Here is a 17028-nt window from a genome sequence, read left to right as displayed (position 1 = left end):
TTGTTTAATTGGGTAAACCTATTAAATTTCCAAAAATTTCACCCAAAGGAATAAAAAAAGCTAGTCTGTGTATTACTAAATTTTATCTTGAAAATAAGCTAGTGTTTGAAGGGAGAATGTAGGACTGTCAGGGTAAAAGACAAACGTGTGTTCAGTCTCACTGCTTCAGTCACTGCACCAGTGTCACCCCAGCTGCTGGGTATCAGATGGATTCTGACTATGGAGTCCTGAGGTCTATTTGGTGAGGAGGAACATTTGTGATTTTAATACCCTTTGGCTAAGTGCAGTCAAGAGGTAAGATGAAAGCAGGTCAAAATGCTAATATAAGTGACTAGAGTCTTCCTACAACTCTTTCCTGTTTAGGCTGCATGCTGTTCTTATGCTTACATAAGCTGTTAGAACATACGCTGTTCTTATGCTTCCTGTTCTTATGCCACATAAGAACAAAATTGGTCATGTTTCCAACGTCAGCTCATAATACCACTTTCTGATTAGTGTCATGCATGAAGGAAAAAGTTACCTTCTCATGGGAGAAACATAAAAGATTCATTTCTCTTACTCTCAACTCCACCAGAGTAAGTCCTTTCAGAGGGAAAAACTGTTTAGTAATCATTTCTGTGGGGTTTTCTTTACTTCTGTTCACTGGATATTTTCAGATATTACAGCTGAAGAAAACTATACCTGAAGGTAAGTGGTTGGCCCATTACATAGTTTCATGGCCTTTAAGAATTAGAAACTGCGATGTCATTTTATATTTTGAAAAGGCAGGATTTAAGCAAAGTAGTGTGAGAGGAGACAAAAGATGTGGGGCTAACACTATCAAGTATCTGGGAAGAATTTACTATGCAATAAGAAGGATGCGTACATACACTGGGCAGGAATTTTCACGTTTGCTTTTAAAAATATCCGACTTCAGCTCTGGTCATGATCTTGCAGTCCGTGAGTTTAAGCCCCATGTCAGGCTCTATGCTGCTGGAGCCTGCTTCAGATTCTGTGTCTCCCTCTCTCTCTGCCCCTCTCCTCCTCATGCTCTGTCTCTCTCAAAAATAAACATTAAAAATTTTTTTTAATAAAATTTTTAAAAAATAAGGCTTTATATGGAACAAAAGAAATATCATATCCTAAATGATGGCCTTTCTCAATCCAGACTGAATTTTATAAATGACCAAGTTTCCAGAACACATTCATAGGGTCAACAATGCGTTTTATTATACATTTTAGATTTATACATTTCATATATGCTTTTAAAGCTTCAATTAACAGATAATACAAAATAAAAAATATGTATGCAGCAGTGGTTCTCAGGCACAGAATTTAGGAGGAGACTGGAGCAAGTTTTTCCCCTTAACATATAGTGAATATTATGAACCAAAATACTAAAATGTTTCCATCTGACCTAGCTGCCTTTTTGACTGAATTTTATTACAGTGAACAGCTTTAATAGTTATGATATTGCTAACTGGAAACAATAAGACTCAAATTTATAACCTGTATTTTCTTGAAATCTGCAAGACCTAAATAATTACTTTTCTCCTAATAGCGCTCTGGGATCATCTAATGAAAACAATATTGTCCATAAAATATCTGGAGCATCAGCCTAAGAACCACTGCCCATGGTTATTCAATGTCTTCAGGCCTCACAGGATGAGGTAATGGTATGATGGATTTCTTCTCAGTGTCTCTGGAAAGTGCTTTCCTCATATCTGTTAGGGAGCAAAATTTAATGTAAATACCCAAATATCAAAATATATGAAATCTGAAGGGTATACATATGTAAAGTTCCCTAAAAGGTTTGTCCCCTAGACCCTGAGAGAAATGTATTTAAATGAGACTCTTAGTCATAAGTACTCAGCTCTTCAAACGAATGTTCTTTTGTGAGAATCTCAGTAAAATTAACATACCTGTAACATAATAAAACAATTGATAGTAATTAATCATTGGTTAGTCAATGTAAGCTAACCAGTGATAGGTTCATAAAGGAGTTAAGGGAGATTTAAATATTAGATAATGCTCAAATTTAAAATATTAAGTCCAACAAATATTCTTTTAAATTTACTAAAATAACTATTTCAGTCTGTAGAATGAATGTAAATGTTCTGGTGGCTTCTTGGGGATACTGCCACGGAAGGGAGCTCACCATAAGCGTCCTCGTCAGGCTCCCCATTGCTGGCTGAATAGTACTCTATGACTGTCCTGTATACGCTGTAGCCCAGCTGCTTGTACATGTTGACTGCAACCTGGTTAGATACTCTTACAAAGAGATCAACAAAAAATCCACCCTTTCTTTAATTTAAAAAAAAAAAAAAAAAAGAAAATGTTAGAATATGAGAAATTCTAGAAAATACTTATTTTTAAAAACAACACTTGTTTTTAGTTTGCTTTGACTACCGTTCATAGAATGGTAGTAATAGAACCTTGCAGCTGATTACCTCATACCAATTTTTACTTCTGAGGATTTATGACAATTATCTCGCAGTACAAAGAGATGAATTTCTTTTGCATACTGACATTTTAAAACCTAGATTTTCTTAAAAGACAAACTTAAAAAGCATTTTTAAGCCACAATTCTGTCTTAAATTACTGTGTATTTTATATCATAGTAATTGACATGCTCATTTTATCAACTAGCGATACAATACTTTCACCCATACGTGCAAATTAAAGATTTGAACAACAAGCACCCATGTGGCCATGGCCCAAGTGTAAATACGGGACACTGGTTGCCTGACACTGGCAGCCATGAAGCCCTCAGTTTTCTCTGTCAGTGACAGCCACCTCCTTTACCCAGAGGTCCTGACTCTTGTGCTCATTAGCTCCTTGGTTTTTGCTGTAGATTCACCACCTACTATAGCTTTTCCTATTTTGAACTTTTATCCTTTGGTGATTTGCCTCTCAGTAAGTGGGAGTCAGCCTTGGTGTAGCTGGGATCTTATTTATCTTCCCTTTGTTTAGCATCCCATTGCATGGATGGATATATACTACAGGTTGCCCATTCCCCACAGATAATCCGGTTTTTACTATTACAAACTATGCTGCTGTATTTTTATTGTATGTCTCATGGTATAGTACAGTCTACAACTAGGGGTGTGGTCACTGGCTCATGGGGGCATCTTCAGTTGCTTTAGTTAATGCCTATTTCCCAGTCAGCTTATACTCCCAGAGGAGGGGAAGACTCCATTCCCACAGTACCAAGGCTTGGTTTATCAGACACTTTTATTTTTGAAAATCTCTTAAGTATCGCGGGGCAATTTTAATTGGCATTTCTCATTACTAATAAGGCTAACTGTATTTTTGTAGGCCATTTAGATTTCTCATTTCGTACTGTCCTTACTGGTCTTTCACACATTTTTTCTCTCCCCGCCCAGCTGTAGTTCTCCATGTATTCTGAATAGTTGACATTGAATAAATGATTACTGCAAAATTTTTCCCAATTTGTGGCCTGACTTATTATATATCTTTTGATGAACAAAGTTCTTTCACTTCAATGAAGTTGCAATATGAACCTCCTTTACAGTTAGCCTTTTTATGGTTTAAGTTCTTTTTACCCTGAGGTCATGGATGAACTCTCCTCTATTATCTTAAAATGGGTAATAGTTTGCTTTTCAAATCTAGGTTTTCAATAAATCTGGAATTGTGTATTGTAAGGTAGTAGTAATCTGGGAAGATTTTTTCCCATGTGGCTATCTAATTGTGCCACCATCTTTACTGAAGTGTATCCCTTCGTTGCTGATCTTCAGTTGCCTCCTCTGAGGTATGTCAATCCATACATTCCTGCATCTGTCTGCCAGTTCTTTACACTAGTCTAAACTAGTACTCCAGCACTAACACACAGCTTACTCATTACAGCTTGATACCTGCAGGGGCAAACCCGCCCATTTTGTTGCTCAAGCAATCTTGACTCCTTCCATTCCCCTGGTAAGTTTCAGAATCAACAAGTCCCACAAAAATGACTTGAGATTTTGATTGCCGTTACATTGGCTCTGTGGATCAATACCAGTTTAGCCTTCCATGTTACTACAGGTGGTTATCTCTCCACTTAGGTCATCTTTACGGTCTCTTGGTAACGTGTTAGAAAGTTGAGAGACCTCTAACAGAGCTTTTGTTAGATTCTTCCAAAGGGCTTAATGTATTGATGCCATTATAACTGGCATCTTTTCCTAAATTTTACTGTTTTTATAGAAATGAAATTGAATTTTATACTGACTATCCAACAACTTTAACTTTTATTCTAAACATTTATTTGCAGCTTCTTGTGGTTTTCTGTTTGTACAATCTTAGATGTATAAAAATAAGAGTTTTGGTTTTTCTCAGTTCTCATATATTTTTCTTGCTTTACTGTGTTGCCTAGGATTTCCAGTAAATTACCAAAAGGGGTAACTATAGGCATCCTTCCTTGTCCCAAATTTCAAAGAGAAAGCATTCAATGCCTCATTGCTAATATTTACTACAGGTTTTTGGTAGATACTCTTTTTTTAGGTTATGAAAGTTCTCCCCTTCTATACTAACAGTTTTTAACCAATTGGATTTTATCAAAGCATTTTCTGCATTTACTGAAATAACAAATGTTCTTAATATGGTCCAACAGATTTTCACATGTTAAAAACAACCTTCCCCTGATATATCATCCTTTTTTATGAATTGCTGAATCCATTTTGCTAAGATTTTTCTGGGATTTTTGCATCTATAATGAGTGATTTTTTTTTCAAATTTTCCTTCCTCATATTTGTCAGGTTTTATCATCATGGTTATTCTAGTCTTAAAAAAAAAACCAACACTGAAGAACGTTCCTTCTTTGTGTAAAACTGAACTTATTTCTTAAATAGTTGGTAAAATTTACTAGAGAAGCCTAACATTCTGCAAAGATTTTTAGGTACTGATTGTAATCTGTTAAGGAAGGGGGTCTGCCTGCAACCTATTTTGGTAGACTTCTCAAACTAAGAACAGTGTTTAAAATTTTGAAAGAGTGTTTAATACATATACATACACACACATGAGATATTAGCTGGCCTGTACAGTCTAGGTATCTATCTGGCTCAGAAAAAGTGCTGACACTTACTCTATACCCTTAATTTCTAATCATTCTAGCAGAAAGCATGTTTCAAATTTCTCATTATAGTAATGATTTGCTTTATATTCTTTCTCCTTGTATTTTTATCAATTTTCTCATTTTTACCTTGTCACCGTGTATATAAAATTAGTAATTATTACATCTTCCTGATACATGAAATCTTTTACCTGTTATCCAATGACCCTTTTTTTCTCCGTTAATTATTGAACTATGTGACTACTGTTAATTTAAGTACACCAACTATCTTTGGGTTAGAATTTTACATGACAATTTAAAAAATTTCTTTCAATCTTCCTGTATGTTTTTTACACATATTTCCTGTAAATAGAATATAGTTCTGACAGTCTTTGTCTTTTCAATTTTATTTGGTTTTACTGTTGTAAGACGACTTTAACATGAAGTTTTCCCTTAATAAGTTTTAAATGTACATTTTTTACTATAGGTAAATGTTGTACAACAGATTACAGAGTTTATTCATCCTCTTTAGCTACAACTTTATGCTTACTGATTTTCCCCCTGCCCCCCAGTCTCTGGCTACCACCATTCCACTCTTTGATTCTCTGAATTTACCTGTATTAAATATCTCATATAGATGGAATCACACAGTACTTGTCTTTCTGTGACTGGCTTTACTTAGCATGTCTTCCTTTGTCTTTTAACTAATTAGTCCATTTAGTGTTGTATTTACTGATTATATCTGGATTCATAGCTACCATCTTATTTCATGCTTTTTGTTTTACCACTTTAATCTCCTTTTTCTCTCCTTATGGACTGATTTTTCTCATTCCACTTTTTCTGTTTGGAAGTTATAGTTTCTGTTTTAATGTATATATTTAAAAATACACGTATGCATGTATGTGTGTATGTAGCTAGGTACACACACATACACGCACAAATCTGAACTATTCCAAAGTAATGAAGATTTAGAACCTGGAAAAGAAGGGAGCTTGGTGGTTTTCTACTCTGAGATTCTATCCCATAAATACATTAATCATATGCATAGAGTGGATAGCTAATTAGAACCCATTTCTTAACTCCTTATCCACCATACTAATAATGCCAAATACTTTTAACGCCATTAACAAATGTGTGTAAACTAAAAATTTTCTCTTCTTCCTTGTTCAGTCCAGGGAGAATTCTTTAAATTCTTAAGGACTACAATTAACTTCTTTTTCAGCTAATGCTATCTCTTCCCTGAATGATCTCAAGTTCCTCTTGCCCCCAACTTGTCCCAGAGCATTTTCAGGTCATGGTTATTCCTTTAAAACTTCCCTTTATTAAGTCCATTAAGTGGAAAGCCTCAAGAGCCTTTCTCAGCAAATGTTCCCTTCCCTATATTTCCCTATATATTTCTAGGCATTAAGAGAAAAATAAATGGCAGCTTGACAACTGATTAAACTCATATATACATCTTTTACCTCTTTTTTACAATGGGAGCTGGTAGGAGTCTTTTAATTACATTACTTTTATCTCACATAATGAAGGTGTTTCACATACACAACAGGTCTTTTTTTTAAAAAGCCCTAATGCTGGCAGTCCCCAAACTGTGCTCTAAGGTGGCCCAAACTCTTAGAGGTGCTGTAGGATATTTCAGATGTTTGGGGAAAACACAGACAAATCTTTCATGTTAGACACTGGCAAACTAAACTACTAGTTTGCTATAACTCACAAATGCAGCATTACATGGTGTTACATTCCTTTTGGTGACAAAGTATCTTTATGAAGCCAGGTTTTAGCAGTTCCTATGATTAAAAGAACCCAATAAAACCAGAAAATCAGTATGAAAGAAGAATGCAGGTGGTTGTGTCAAATCGGTTTCCAAGGTATGAGAAGTCCTTCAATGCTCAAAAGGCTATAGATAACCAGTTATTTAACAATGAAATAAAAATATTTTTTCTTTCAATTTGTTTATTTTTTTCCAAATAGCTACTAGGTTATCAGGCCATAAATACTTACTAAGCAGTTAGGACATAACTTAAAATTAAACTAGAGGATTTTTTGGCCTTAGGGGCACTGTGGAAAAAAATAACTGAGACGCCAAGGATGATGTTAACCGAATTCAGGAACATCTGCCACATTCTGCCACTAAAAGAAATCTTGAGAGCTAGTCTTTTAACCAATTGCCAAGCATATAAGCCTATGGTAGGTCACTTACTTTGCCTGAATCTTCCTCAGTGGCAAAACAGGGACTGTACTACTACTATGAATATTTGACTACTGAAGACTGAAAATGAAAATCCTGTAAAGTACAATATTCAGCCTGAATGGAAAAAATCTTATAAATGTTCACTATGAGAAAAATAGTCAAATTATTAAAAAGCAAGATCTCACCGTTCTGAAATCTCCTCTAATAATTCCATAAGTTTTGCAGCCAAACCAAGGCGTCGAAATTCTGGGGCAACAGAGAGAGCTGTGACATGTCCGTGCCATTCTTCCCTAGCTACAGAGCCTTCTGCTTTACCCATAACTGCCAACAAAGGATTGCATTCAGTAATTAAACACATGGATTTACACAAAAATACAGAATGACTGTTGGTACATTATTATTATAAAGGAAACTAATGACAAACTTTAGTTTTTAAGTAACATTGAAAGTCATCTACCTAATGGTTATTGGTGCTTTTATCTAAATCTCACTTATAAATATAATGCTGAATCTAGTTGTAGAATGAGAATTAGAAAAAGGTTTTTTTTTTCTTTAAAAAGAATAACACTAAAAACACAACTGAACATACATTTTAAAAATATCTGCATTTCAGAATCGGAACATATATTTTTAAAATATCTACATTTTACGTAGGTGGGTAGGTTATGTATATACCAATAGATAATGCACAGCTCAAATTTTCACTAGTAACCCTACTAATTCAATGAAGATGCTACCATTCCTATATTATGTACCAAACCATGTAGAAATGTAACATAAACATAGATCTAAAAAGCCTGAGACCATGTCTGTCTGGTTCAGGGCTGTATCCCCCTGGGGCCTACCTGGCACAATGCTTCAAACATAGAAGGCATCACCAAGCTGTCAAATGGTTGAAAAATAGAATTCTAGGCATCATGATTATACTTGCAATTCTGCAATCAATCTAAATCAGTTGAAACCTACACTAAAATCTCAACTGCCTATCCAAAAATATTCTAGTGGTTGGTATTATACTTACTATAACCCATTAACTCTCCACCAGGTGCCTCTGCAACAATGAAATACTCTGGCCAGTGGGCGAGGTACTGTAAATAAAAAGGAATCCCATACTAGAGTCTTGTTAAGGAGTGTGGAAAGTAATTGACAGTAAGAAGTATTCTTAATAAAAGGAGTGTTATGAAGAAAGTTTCCTTTAAAAAATATATTATTACTTTATCCCCAGTCCTATATATGTAAATTTTGATAACCATAACCATGTCAGTACATTAAATATTTAGGTTAGCACTAATAATTTATAACAAAATTGACTGAATATATAACTTCAAATGTGAATGGAGACAACACCATGTAATACGAAGCAGAGAACCTGGACTCCCAAGTTCTTCTGTGTCCATACAGATCACACTGTATCTAAATCTCTGCACAGCACTTACCATCACCTGGTATTTGTTACTATCTCTCTCCCTTTTGAATATGAATGTCATGTTCACTCCATCCCTGGTGCTTGGCACAAAGTAGATACTCAATACATTTACTTTTCCATAATTGCACTAGAAAATTAGGGATTAGTTCCTATTTTAGCTTCAGCTGTGTGACTGTGAAAATAACTTTAAAAGTTAATCACTTCTAGAGTCAACTTAACAGTTACCCTGTAGTGTTTCCCCTCCATTGACTCAAATTCTCATTTTCTGGTACTACAAATAAAAGCTGACCTAAGAGTGAATGCCTGAATAATTTGCTCATTATGTAACTCTTCAACCCTGGCGTCCTTACTGATAAGTGCTCATTCTTATATTTCTTCTTAGTGTAAGCTTGCTGATGCAATTCTGAGGGGCCACCACCAATCACATTTTTAAGTTCCCATAAAACCTGTTCAGCAATATATTCTTCAAACTTCTCTGAAGGACAGCTGTTATTTTCAGCACTCTTCAAACATAACCCTTAACACAGCAGGCCAGCCAGTCTTCTCACCATGCAGCCACTGACTCACACCATAACTGCCTCTCCTCCTGCTAGAGGAGGAGCCCAGATGCTGTTCATCAATCATGAAGACCTGGCAGATTATTTCCAAACATGGCCTCACCTGGATAATGGGACTTTTACTGTAAATTTTAAGTGTAACTAGACACATACCATGCAAGTTGATTCGCATCCTAATACTTTACCTTACTATACAGTGGAAGTTTTTCGGCCATTCAAAACAAAAGTTTTTTTAAATACGGAGAGGGTCTTTATTTTTTTAAACTTATTTATTTGAGAGAAAGTGCATGCAGGGGAGGAGCAGAGAAAGTGGGAAAGAGAGAATCCCAAGCAGGCTCCGAACTGCATGGAGCATGATTCAGGGCTCAATCTCATGAACACTGAAATCACGAGCTAAGCCGAAATCCAGAGTTGGACACTTACCTGACTGAGCCACCCAGGCACCTCTGGAGGGGTCTTTAAAAGATCATAATTTTTGAAATACAAATGAAATTCTTGATATTTTTGCTTTTTCACTCAACTTTGTTTCTGATATGTAGCTTTGTTGTTGCCTATGCCTATAGTTGTTAATAGCTGTATAGTGCTGTATAGTGTATAAGTGCTGTATAGCACTCCGCTGTGTGAACAATTTAAATATCCTATCTCTTGAAAGAGACATCTGGGTTACTTTCAGTTTCTCAAAAAATCTTTTTAAATTCCTTCATGAATATAATATAATTCATTTAACCATTTCCTTATTGTTATGTATGAATGTTATTGCAAATTTTTAATATTATAATTCTGTAACACATAACTCAGGGGTTAACAAACATTTTCTATAAAGGGAGAGATAGTTAAATATTCAAGGCCGTGTGGACCATATGCTCTCTGTTGCATCTACTCAAACTGGACAGTCTCGACAAAGCTACAGACAGGTTGTAAATTATTTGGCATGGCTGTGTCCAATAAAATTTTATTTACAAAAATAAAAATAGGCAGTGGACCACATCTGGCCTATGCACCTAGTTTGTCAATTCCTGACATAATTGACTCTACTATTATTTTCAGCTTCCGGGAAATGGAATTACTGTGTATTAATTACACTGCCAAAGCGCCTTCCAGAAAGACCGCAGCAAGCAGTTTATACTGTCACTAGCAATTTATGAAAATGTTGCTCTTACCCTCATCAGCACTGAGTTTTATCATTTCTTTAAATCCTTGATAATTTGATAGATGAAACATGGCATTAGAGGCACCTGGGTGGCTCAGATGATTGAGCGTCCGACTTAAGCTCAGGTCATGATGTCACAGTTGGTGAGTTCCAGCCCGTGAGGCTTGCTGCTGTCAGCGCAAAGCCCACTCTTCAGATCCTCTGTCCCATCCCCCTCTCTGTGCCCCTTACCTGCTCACGCATGCTCTCTCTCTCTCTCTCTCAGAAATGAATAAACATTACACAGAGGACTGAGATTTAAACAACAAAACATGGCATCTCATTTTGGTTTTAATTTCCATGTCTTTTGACTGAACTGTGAGCCTGAACTGTGCCCTCTTTTGTTAAATTATCAGTCAATATTACCCTCCTACCCTGCAATGGATATGGAGTATAAGCTAGAAATCCAACTTTGTTTTAAGCTACTGAGAATGTGGGGTTGTCTGCTAATGAGACATAACCCAGAGCACCCCAACTTCACACATCTTTGCCCATTCTTCTATTGGGGAACATGGTAGATATTGCTAATTATTACCCCAGATCTTTTCTTTGTTTTAGTAACAAGCCCTAATGTAAAGCTGGGCTCATTCCCAGACTGTTACAGCTAGTAAGTGTGGCATGAAGCAAGTTCTAGTCAATGGGATACAGAAAGTCCTGTGTGGTACTTCCCAAAGGTACTCCTGAAAGGGAAGGTCTCTCTCACCTTCCCCTCTGTTGATCCTCCTGCCAGGAACATGGATGTGATGCCATTTTCTCTGGCAGCTGAGACAGGAATGCCAAGGCCACCCTGGGAGTGGTACAGTGGTTAAAATGCACAGCTGGGTCACTGGTGACTTCATGAAACCACCACAGACCACTCATCACCTCCAGACTTCATTCACATCAGAGAGTAATAACCCATCTTGCTGAAGTCACTGCTTTCTGTTGCATGGAGCCATATACCCAGGGGCAAGGTAGGCAGTGTTGCTGCACTGCTGAAGATTTAGGAGGTCATTATACTAGCAGCTTGTCAGGCAGATTTAAGACAACTCTTGTTCCCAGTTTGTTTTTTTTTTTTAAGTGCTTTCACTATTGCTTATGTTTCCAGGACTACAAGTTTTAAAGTTTTTCTATACTCAAGCCTATTTTTTCCTTTGTTCCTCCATCTTCCTTACTCCTAGTAAGCCTTCATTTAACTTTTTTTTTTAAAAAGGATACAGTTTCTGTAAGTGGATCCAAGTTACTAAAAGAAACAAAAGAAATGTCAATAGTAAGCAGTGTTGACAAAACCAGTTTAAATAAGACACTGAAACTGAAAACATGCACAAGGAACACAAAACATGCCAAATCCACAACTTTAAAACCAAATTTAGGGGTAAGGAGGATGGTGTAAGCTACCTAATGGCCAAACTGAGCCATCACAGCCACTATAAAGATACCTATACGTTTTCATTTAACTGTTTCTTCCTTTACAAATTACTTTCTATTTAATACATCTGATCAAAACCTTCCATTTTCTAAATGACAATAAATCATTAATGGAACTGGAGCCCAACCAGACATGTAAATCACAAACAGAAGGTAAAACCAGCTCCTGCAGCATCTGGCAGGGGTCCCTCCAGCCAGTCTCTAGGCCTTCCCTGACAACTCCTTTCTCCTTTATTCCATCCACTCAGTGCGGGCCTCTCACCACTAGGTGTTTGCTCCCCTCTCTTCTACATTCTCACCTCCTCTTCCCACCACCCCATCCGTAAACTTTTGGAGGGAGACTCCTGGATCTAACTCTGGTGCGCTCAGCACTTGTTTCTCTAGCGTATCAGATCACAATAGTTCCAAATCAGCAGTTCTTACAATGTACCTATAGTCTGTCTACAAAGAGCTCTGCCCCTCACTTTCCTATTCAGTTAATGGAACCACTATTTTGCCAGACTCAAAACCAGCCACCTGAAAATCTACCTCTTGTATACCCAGTCAGATTCTTTCTTGGGACTCTTACCAATGCACTTCTCTAGGCCAGCAGTTCTCAAGCTTTTCGGTTTCAGAACCAATTTACACTCAAAAACTAATAAGGACCCCCAAAGAACTTCTGTTTATGTGGATTATATCTAAGGACCCCCAAAGAACTTCTGTTTATGTGGATTATATCTATGGATATTTACATTTTTAATATTCATTGTAAAATAATAAATCAATTACATGTTAATAAAACCTTTTTTTTTTTTTAACTGAAAAGTCATCCTGCTTTCAAGAACAAAATTTAGGGGCACCTGGGTGGCTCAGTCGGTTAAGCATCCAACTTCGGCTCAGGTCATGATCTTGGGGTTCGTGAATTTGAGCCCCAGGTGTGCTGTGCACACTCTGTGCTGACAGCTGAGAGCCTGAAGCAAGCCTGCTACCGGACTGTGTGTCTCCGTCTCCACCCCTCCCCCGCTCATGCTCTCTCAAAAATAAACACTTAAAAAAATTTTTTTTTTAAGTACAAAATTTAGCGACAAGAGTGGCGTGGTTTTAACAATTTTACAGATCTTCTTAATGTCTAGCTTAAGAGAAGGCAGATGGATTCTCACATCTGTGTCTGTACTGCTTGGTATTGCAAGTCACACAACTGGAAACTCCACTGTGCACTCGTGAGACAATGAAAAAGGCAAAAAACCCATCTTAGTGTTATCCCGAAAATCACTTTGACCCTGCAGAAGCTTGAAAAGCCCCAGCCACAGCTGATCACTGCTCCATACAGTGTGGGAATACACTCTCCCACACCTCTCAACGACTACTTTATAAGCCTCTCATCTTGCCTCAACTCTCCAAGGCCACCCCTTTCCAATCTCGGCTGCTTCCTGTTTCACACAGAGAATACACAACAGCAGGCAGAAAGCTTCACCAAGATCCCACCACCAAACCCACCCACCTGTACCTCAAGCGTCTGTGCCCCTCTCTACTCGCTCTCCTGTGACCATGCCTGGACTGCTGGTGAGCAGATCCACCCCCTCAGTGCCCAGGTTCCTGCTCCCACAGTTCTCCTCTAATCGTACACACACACTGCACATTTAGCCATCAGCAGCTCTTTACATGGCTCCTCACTCCCTCCACTTGAAATGCTCTCCTTGCTCAGCTTCTCAGACCCACTACTGGCTTTTTCTCCCAACTCACCGGGCCACCAGGTCTCCTTCAACACTTGACGCCTAAGGCACCGTCCTGGAGCCTCTTTTTTCCTATCCACAGTCATTCCACCACTGATGTCACCTATCCTCTCAGTTTTTGTTTTCTGTTTTAACATTTATTTATTTAAGTCATCCCTACACCCAGCGTGGGGCTTGAACTCACAACCTCGACATCAAGAGTCACACGCTCTTCTGACTGGGCCAGTCAGGCGCCCCTAACCTCCTGGTTTTAATACCATCTACATAATGTTGCCTCCCTCCACCCAAATTTCTATGTTTAGCCCAAACTTCCCCACCTGGGTATCTCAATGCACTTCGCAGAGGAGCCCAACTCCTAGGAGAGCCTCTCCAAGATCTAGCCCTGTGACTCTGACCTCATGCTCCCACTCTCACTCTGTTCCAGCCACCCTGGCTGCCTCCTCCAGTCAGAAACAGGTACCTATGCACTTACCAATCCCTCTGCCTGGAAGTTCTCCTGCCCCCAATATCCACCGGACTCACTCCCTCATCTCCCTAGGTCTTTCTGCAGTCACACCTACCCTAAACACTTACCTAAAGCTGAATCCCCACTCACTCCCTATTTCCCTTCCCTGTTTTCATGTTTTTCTTTGGACTGAATAAGTTCTACAGTTGTACTTCCTTCCCCACCCCCTCCAAAATGTAAATTCCATAAAGGTAACATTGTTTTGCTTTGTTCATTGCTGTGTCTCTAGCACTGATGCACAGTTGGCATGAAGATATCTATCCAAAAATGAGTAAAACACCTGTTGAGTTAACCTCAGTGCTTCTACATCCACGGCATCTTCACTTCCTACTGCAGCACCCTCATCCAGTGATTCTCAGTGTTCTCTATGAAAGTGCCCTAATCAAAGTGTGAAGTTGGAGGACATGGGAAGAGGAGTTCCCAATGGCATATTCTGAAGGGGCCTTAACAAGCTAGACAATTCTTTGACATCTAAAGTTTTATTGTAAGTGTTTGTGCTTATTTTCTTTCTTCTATATTCATTTTCATATAAAATTAGGGCTAAGCCTCCCCAGATCTACAGTTAAAACAAGGTTTTGCCCTGTACACTCTTGAAGCTTCAAGGCGCCTTGGGGGGGCCCCCCCCCAACGGCACCTCCCAGACCCAAACCTCTGCCAAGTCATCATCTCTGGGCCCTTGCCAGGACATCCTAAGTGGCTCACCTGCCTGGTAAACCTCCTCTAATCGCCTCACATTCCACACAGCTCTGTGGTGAAGAGCTAGGGCTCCAGAGCACTGGCCCTTAAACAGCCGACGATATGCATTTTCCAAGGGTTCCCTGGTGGTCGGGGACCACTCTGAAAGAACCACTGTTCTACAGCCAATCTCCTGGATTAGATTCCCTGCTTCACCCGCTCCCACCACAGGGCTCTATCACCTGGGGCAACTGACTTGAACTCTCAGTACCTTAGTTGACTCATACAAAAAATGGGGATACTGAGAGCACCTTCTCCAGAGAACTGTGAGGATTACATGGGTTATTACAAGTGCCAGCACCCATCAGGCACAGCGGGAGCTCAACACAACTCACCTGAGTTACACTGCTTTGTGGGAGAGGCTCATTAGAAAATTCTTCCCAACAAACAAACAAGTCTGAACCCTCCAGCGACGGAGCATAAGTCCAGTTTCACCAGTTCCTCTGGCCGCTCAGAGAAACCCCCTACCACAGTCACACTTGTCTCTCAGTTGTCTGGCCACACTCTAGGTTTTCTCACCTTCACACCTGCTTCCTTCTCCAGAACTTCCTCATCACTGCCAACATTTTATCCATCCTTCAAGGCTCACTCCCTCTTTGAAAGGTTTCTAGCCAACTCCTCTCAACTTCTTGCCATTCTCTTGACACTTGAATCTGACCCACCCAGCTGTCTTGAAAGTGGATCTGGGATTGGTTGGTAGGTAGGTAGGTAGGTAGGTGGGTGGGTAGATGGACAGATAGATATATGAGAAAGTCAACATTAACAAAACGCTTAACTGTAGAATCCAGCAGATGTGTCTTTAGATGTTCAGGGTAAAATTCTGTCGACGTTTTAAATGTTCAGAAACTTCCACGATAAAATCTTTTCTTAAAAAAAAAAAAAAATGTGCCTGCAAGTCACAGGTCCTGCCTTAACACGGACTAAAAGAAAGTACACACAGCGGGTCTCCACCAGCATGTGCCCTATGCCCCGACTCCTCACAACACAAAGTTTTCCAGGCTGGATGCTCCGCTTTGGTAACAAAACGCACAAAAACCAACCCGGACCAAGAAAGGAACGGCGGCGGTCGGTGCCACCATCACAAGGTTTCACTCGGGTACTGATTAACCATCACCAGGTGGGCTGCACAACGTCCGTATTCCCAAAAAAACACTTAGCTGTTGACCTCGCAACGACCTCCGCGGCGGGCGCCTCGGTGCTGTCCGCTGCACAGAAGACGAAGCCGAGTCAGCTGGCCGGACGTTGGCTGCAGGCGGCAGAACCAGAGCTGGGCTCGGGCCGCTCCCCCACCTCCTACCACTCGCGCGGGCTCGTCGGGACAGCCATCGCGACAGGACGCCCGCGCACTGCCCCGGCCCCAACGAGCACGCAAGGATGCAGGATGAAGTCTCAGCACCTCAGCCAAGGTCAGCGGGGAGCTCCGCACGTCAGTCCCCGCCCCGGCTCTGACCCCGCGGCCCCTAGGGAGGCGCCAATGGCGGCCGCCGGGGGTAGCTCCCGCGGGCCCCGGCCCGGGAAAGGGGATGCAGCCACCAGCGTCAGCCCCGGGGGCCTCACTCACATGTTGTTGAAGCGGAACAGGTCATCGCACGTGAAAGCCCGGAGCGTGGTCATCGCACCGCCGCCGCTGCCGAGGCCGGCTTGCCGCGAGCCCCGCCCGCCCTGCCGGTAGTCGCTTTGCGCGGGTCACCGCGGGGCGGGGCAGGGAATTGCTTCCGGGCCACGAGTTGCTTGGCAACCAAGGTGGCAACACCGCTCCCTCTGGCGGCCGGCGTCTGGAATTGCAGTGTCATTCTTGTAAAGTCGCCGGGTTCTCACCTTTCGGAACCTCAAAACTACTCTGCGGGAGTGACTGAAAGAAATAGGTAGTGTGATCTCCTAGGAAGGAAACGAAAAGCTGACCGGGGCTAGGAAGCCACCACTGAAAAGCGGGGTTCAGGACCACTTGGGTGCCCGGTAATAAATGAGAAAGGAAGTGGAGCCAAATGGGAGAATTCATGCATGGTTCAGCGCTGCCTGTCCCAGTGATGTGTAATCTCAAATCTTCTACTACCACGTTTAGGAACATAAAGAGAAAGGTGAAATGAGTTGTAATAGTAGATGTTATTTTACCCAGCATACAAAAATTTTATCATTTTACATGTAATTAATAAAAAAATTATTAATGGAATGTTTTACTTTTTTGTTGTTGTTGGACTAAGTCTTTGAAATCTGGTGTGTATTTTACATTTGCAGTATATTTCAATCTGGGAGCTGAACTGAAATCGGAAATAGTTGTTCTGT

The 17028-nt window shown here is 40.1% G+C and overlaps 1 protein-coding gene across 7 annotated transcripts; it reads right to left on the bottom strand.

Annotated features, from left to right (window-relative positions):
* Positions 1–1187: 1187 nt before the first annotated feature.
* On the bottom strand, positions 1188–16426 carry NAA20 (N-alpha-acetyltransferase 20, NatB catalytic subunit). Of its 7 annotated transcripts, none has more exons than XM_040447839.1 (7): positions 16307–16413; positions 15911–15950; positions 11090–11173; positions 8236–8302; positions 7400–7535; positions 2138–2283; positions 1188–1703 (listed from the first exon to the last, which is right to left on the bottom strand). In XM_040447839.1, exons 1-7 carry the CDS (start codon positions 16357–16359, stop codon positions 1618–1620), a joined length of 612 nt encoding a protein of 203 aa, XP_040303773.1. In that variant the 5' UTR covers positions 16360–16413; the 3' UTR covers positions 1188–1617. The 7 variants fall into 7 exon arrangements, with proteins under 7 accessions (XP_040303773.1, XP_040303774.1, XP_040303779.1 ...); XM_040447840.1 differs by lacking the exon at positions 11090–11173 and adding an exon at positions 11584–11608 and having other exon boundaries at positions 8236–8326; positions 16307–16408; XM_040447845.1 differs by lacking the exon at positions 2138–2283 and having other exon boundaries at positions 16307–16422.
* Between the last annotated feature and the right edge of the window lie 602 nt (positions 16427–17028).

This window comes from Herpailurus yagouaroundi, unplaced genomic scaffold (genome assembly GCF_014898765.1).
Source record: "Herpailurus yagouaroundi ecotype Mexico unplaced genomic scaffold, PumYag 196, whole genome shotgun sequence".
Taxonomy (NCBI): Eukaryota; Metazoa; Chordata; class Mammalia; order Carnivora; family Felidae; genus Herpailurus; species Herpailurus yagouaroundi.
Note: the sequence above shows the minus strand (reverse complement) of the source record. Positions and strands in the feature narration are given on the sequence as shown.

Bases quoted from the DNA above. Each gene is read 5' to 3' on its own strand.
- NAA20 (XM_040447839.1), bottom strand. From the start codon at position 16,359: ATGACCACGCTCCGGGCTTTCACGTGCGATGACCTGTTCCGCTTCAAC. The intron at 15,951-16,306 runs GTGAGTGAGGCC...TCTTCTGTGCAG, and splicing joins CTGTTCCGCTTCAACAACAT to CGGACAGCACCGAGGCGCCC. The intron at 7,536-8,235 runs GTAAGTATAATA...CTTTGTTGGCAG, and splicing joins TGGAGAGTTAATGGGTTATA to TTATGGGTAAAGCAGAAGGC.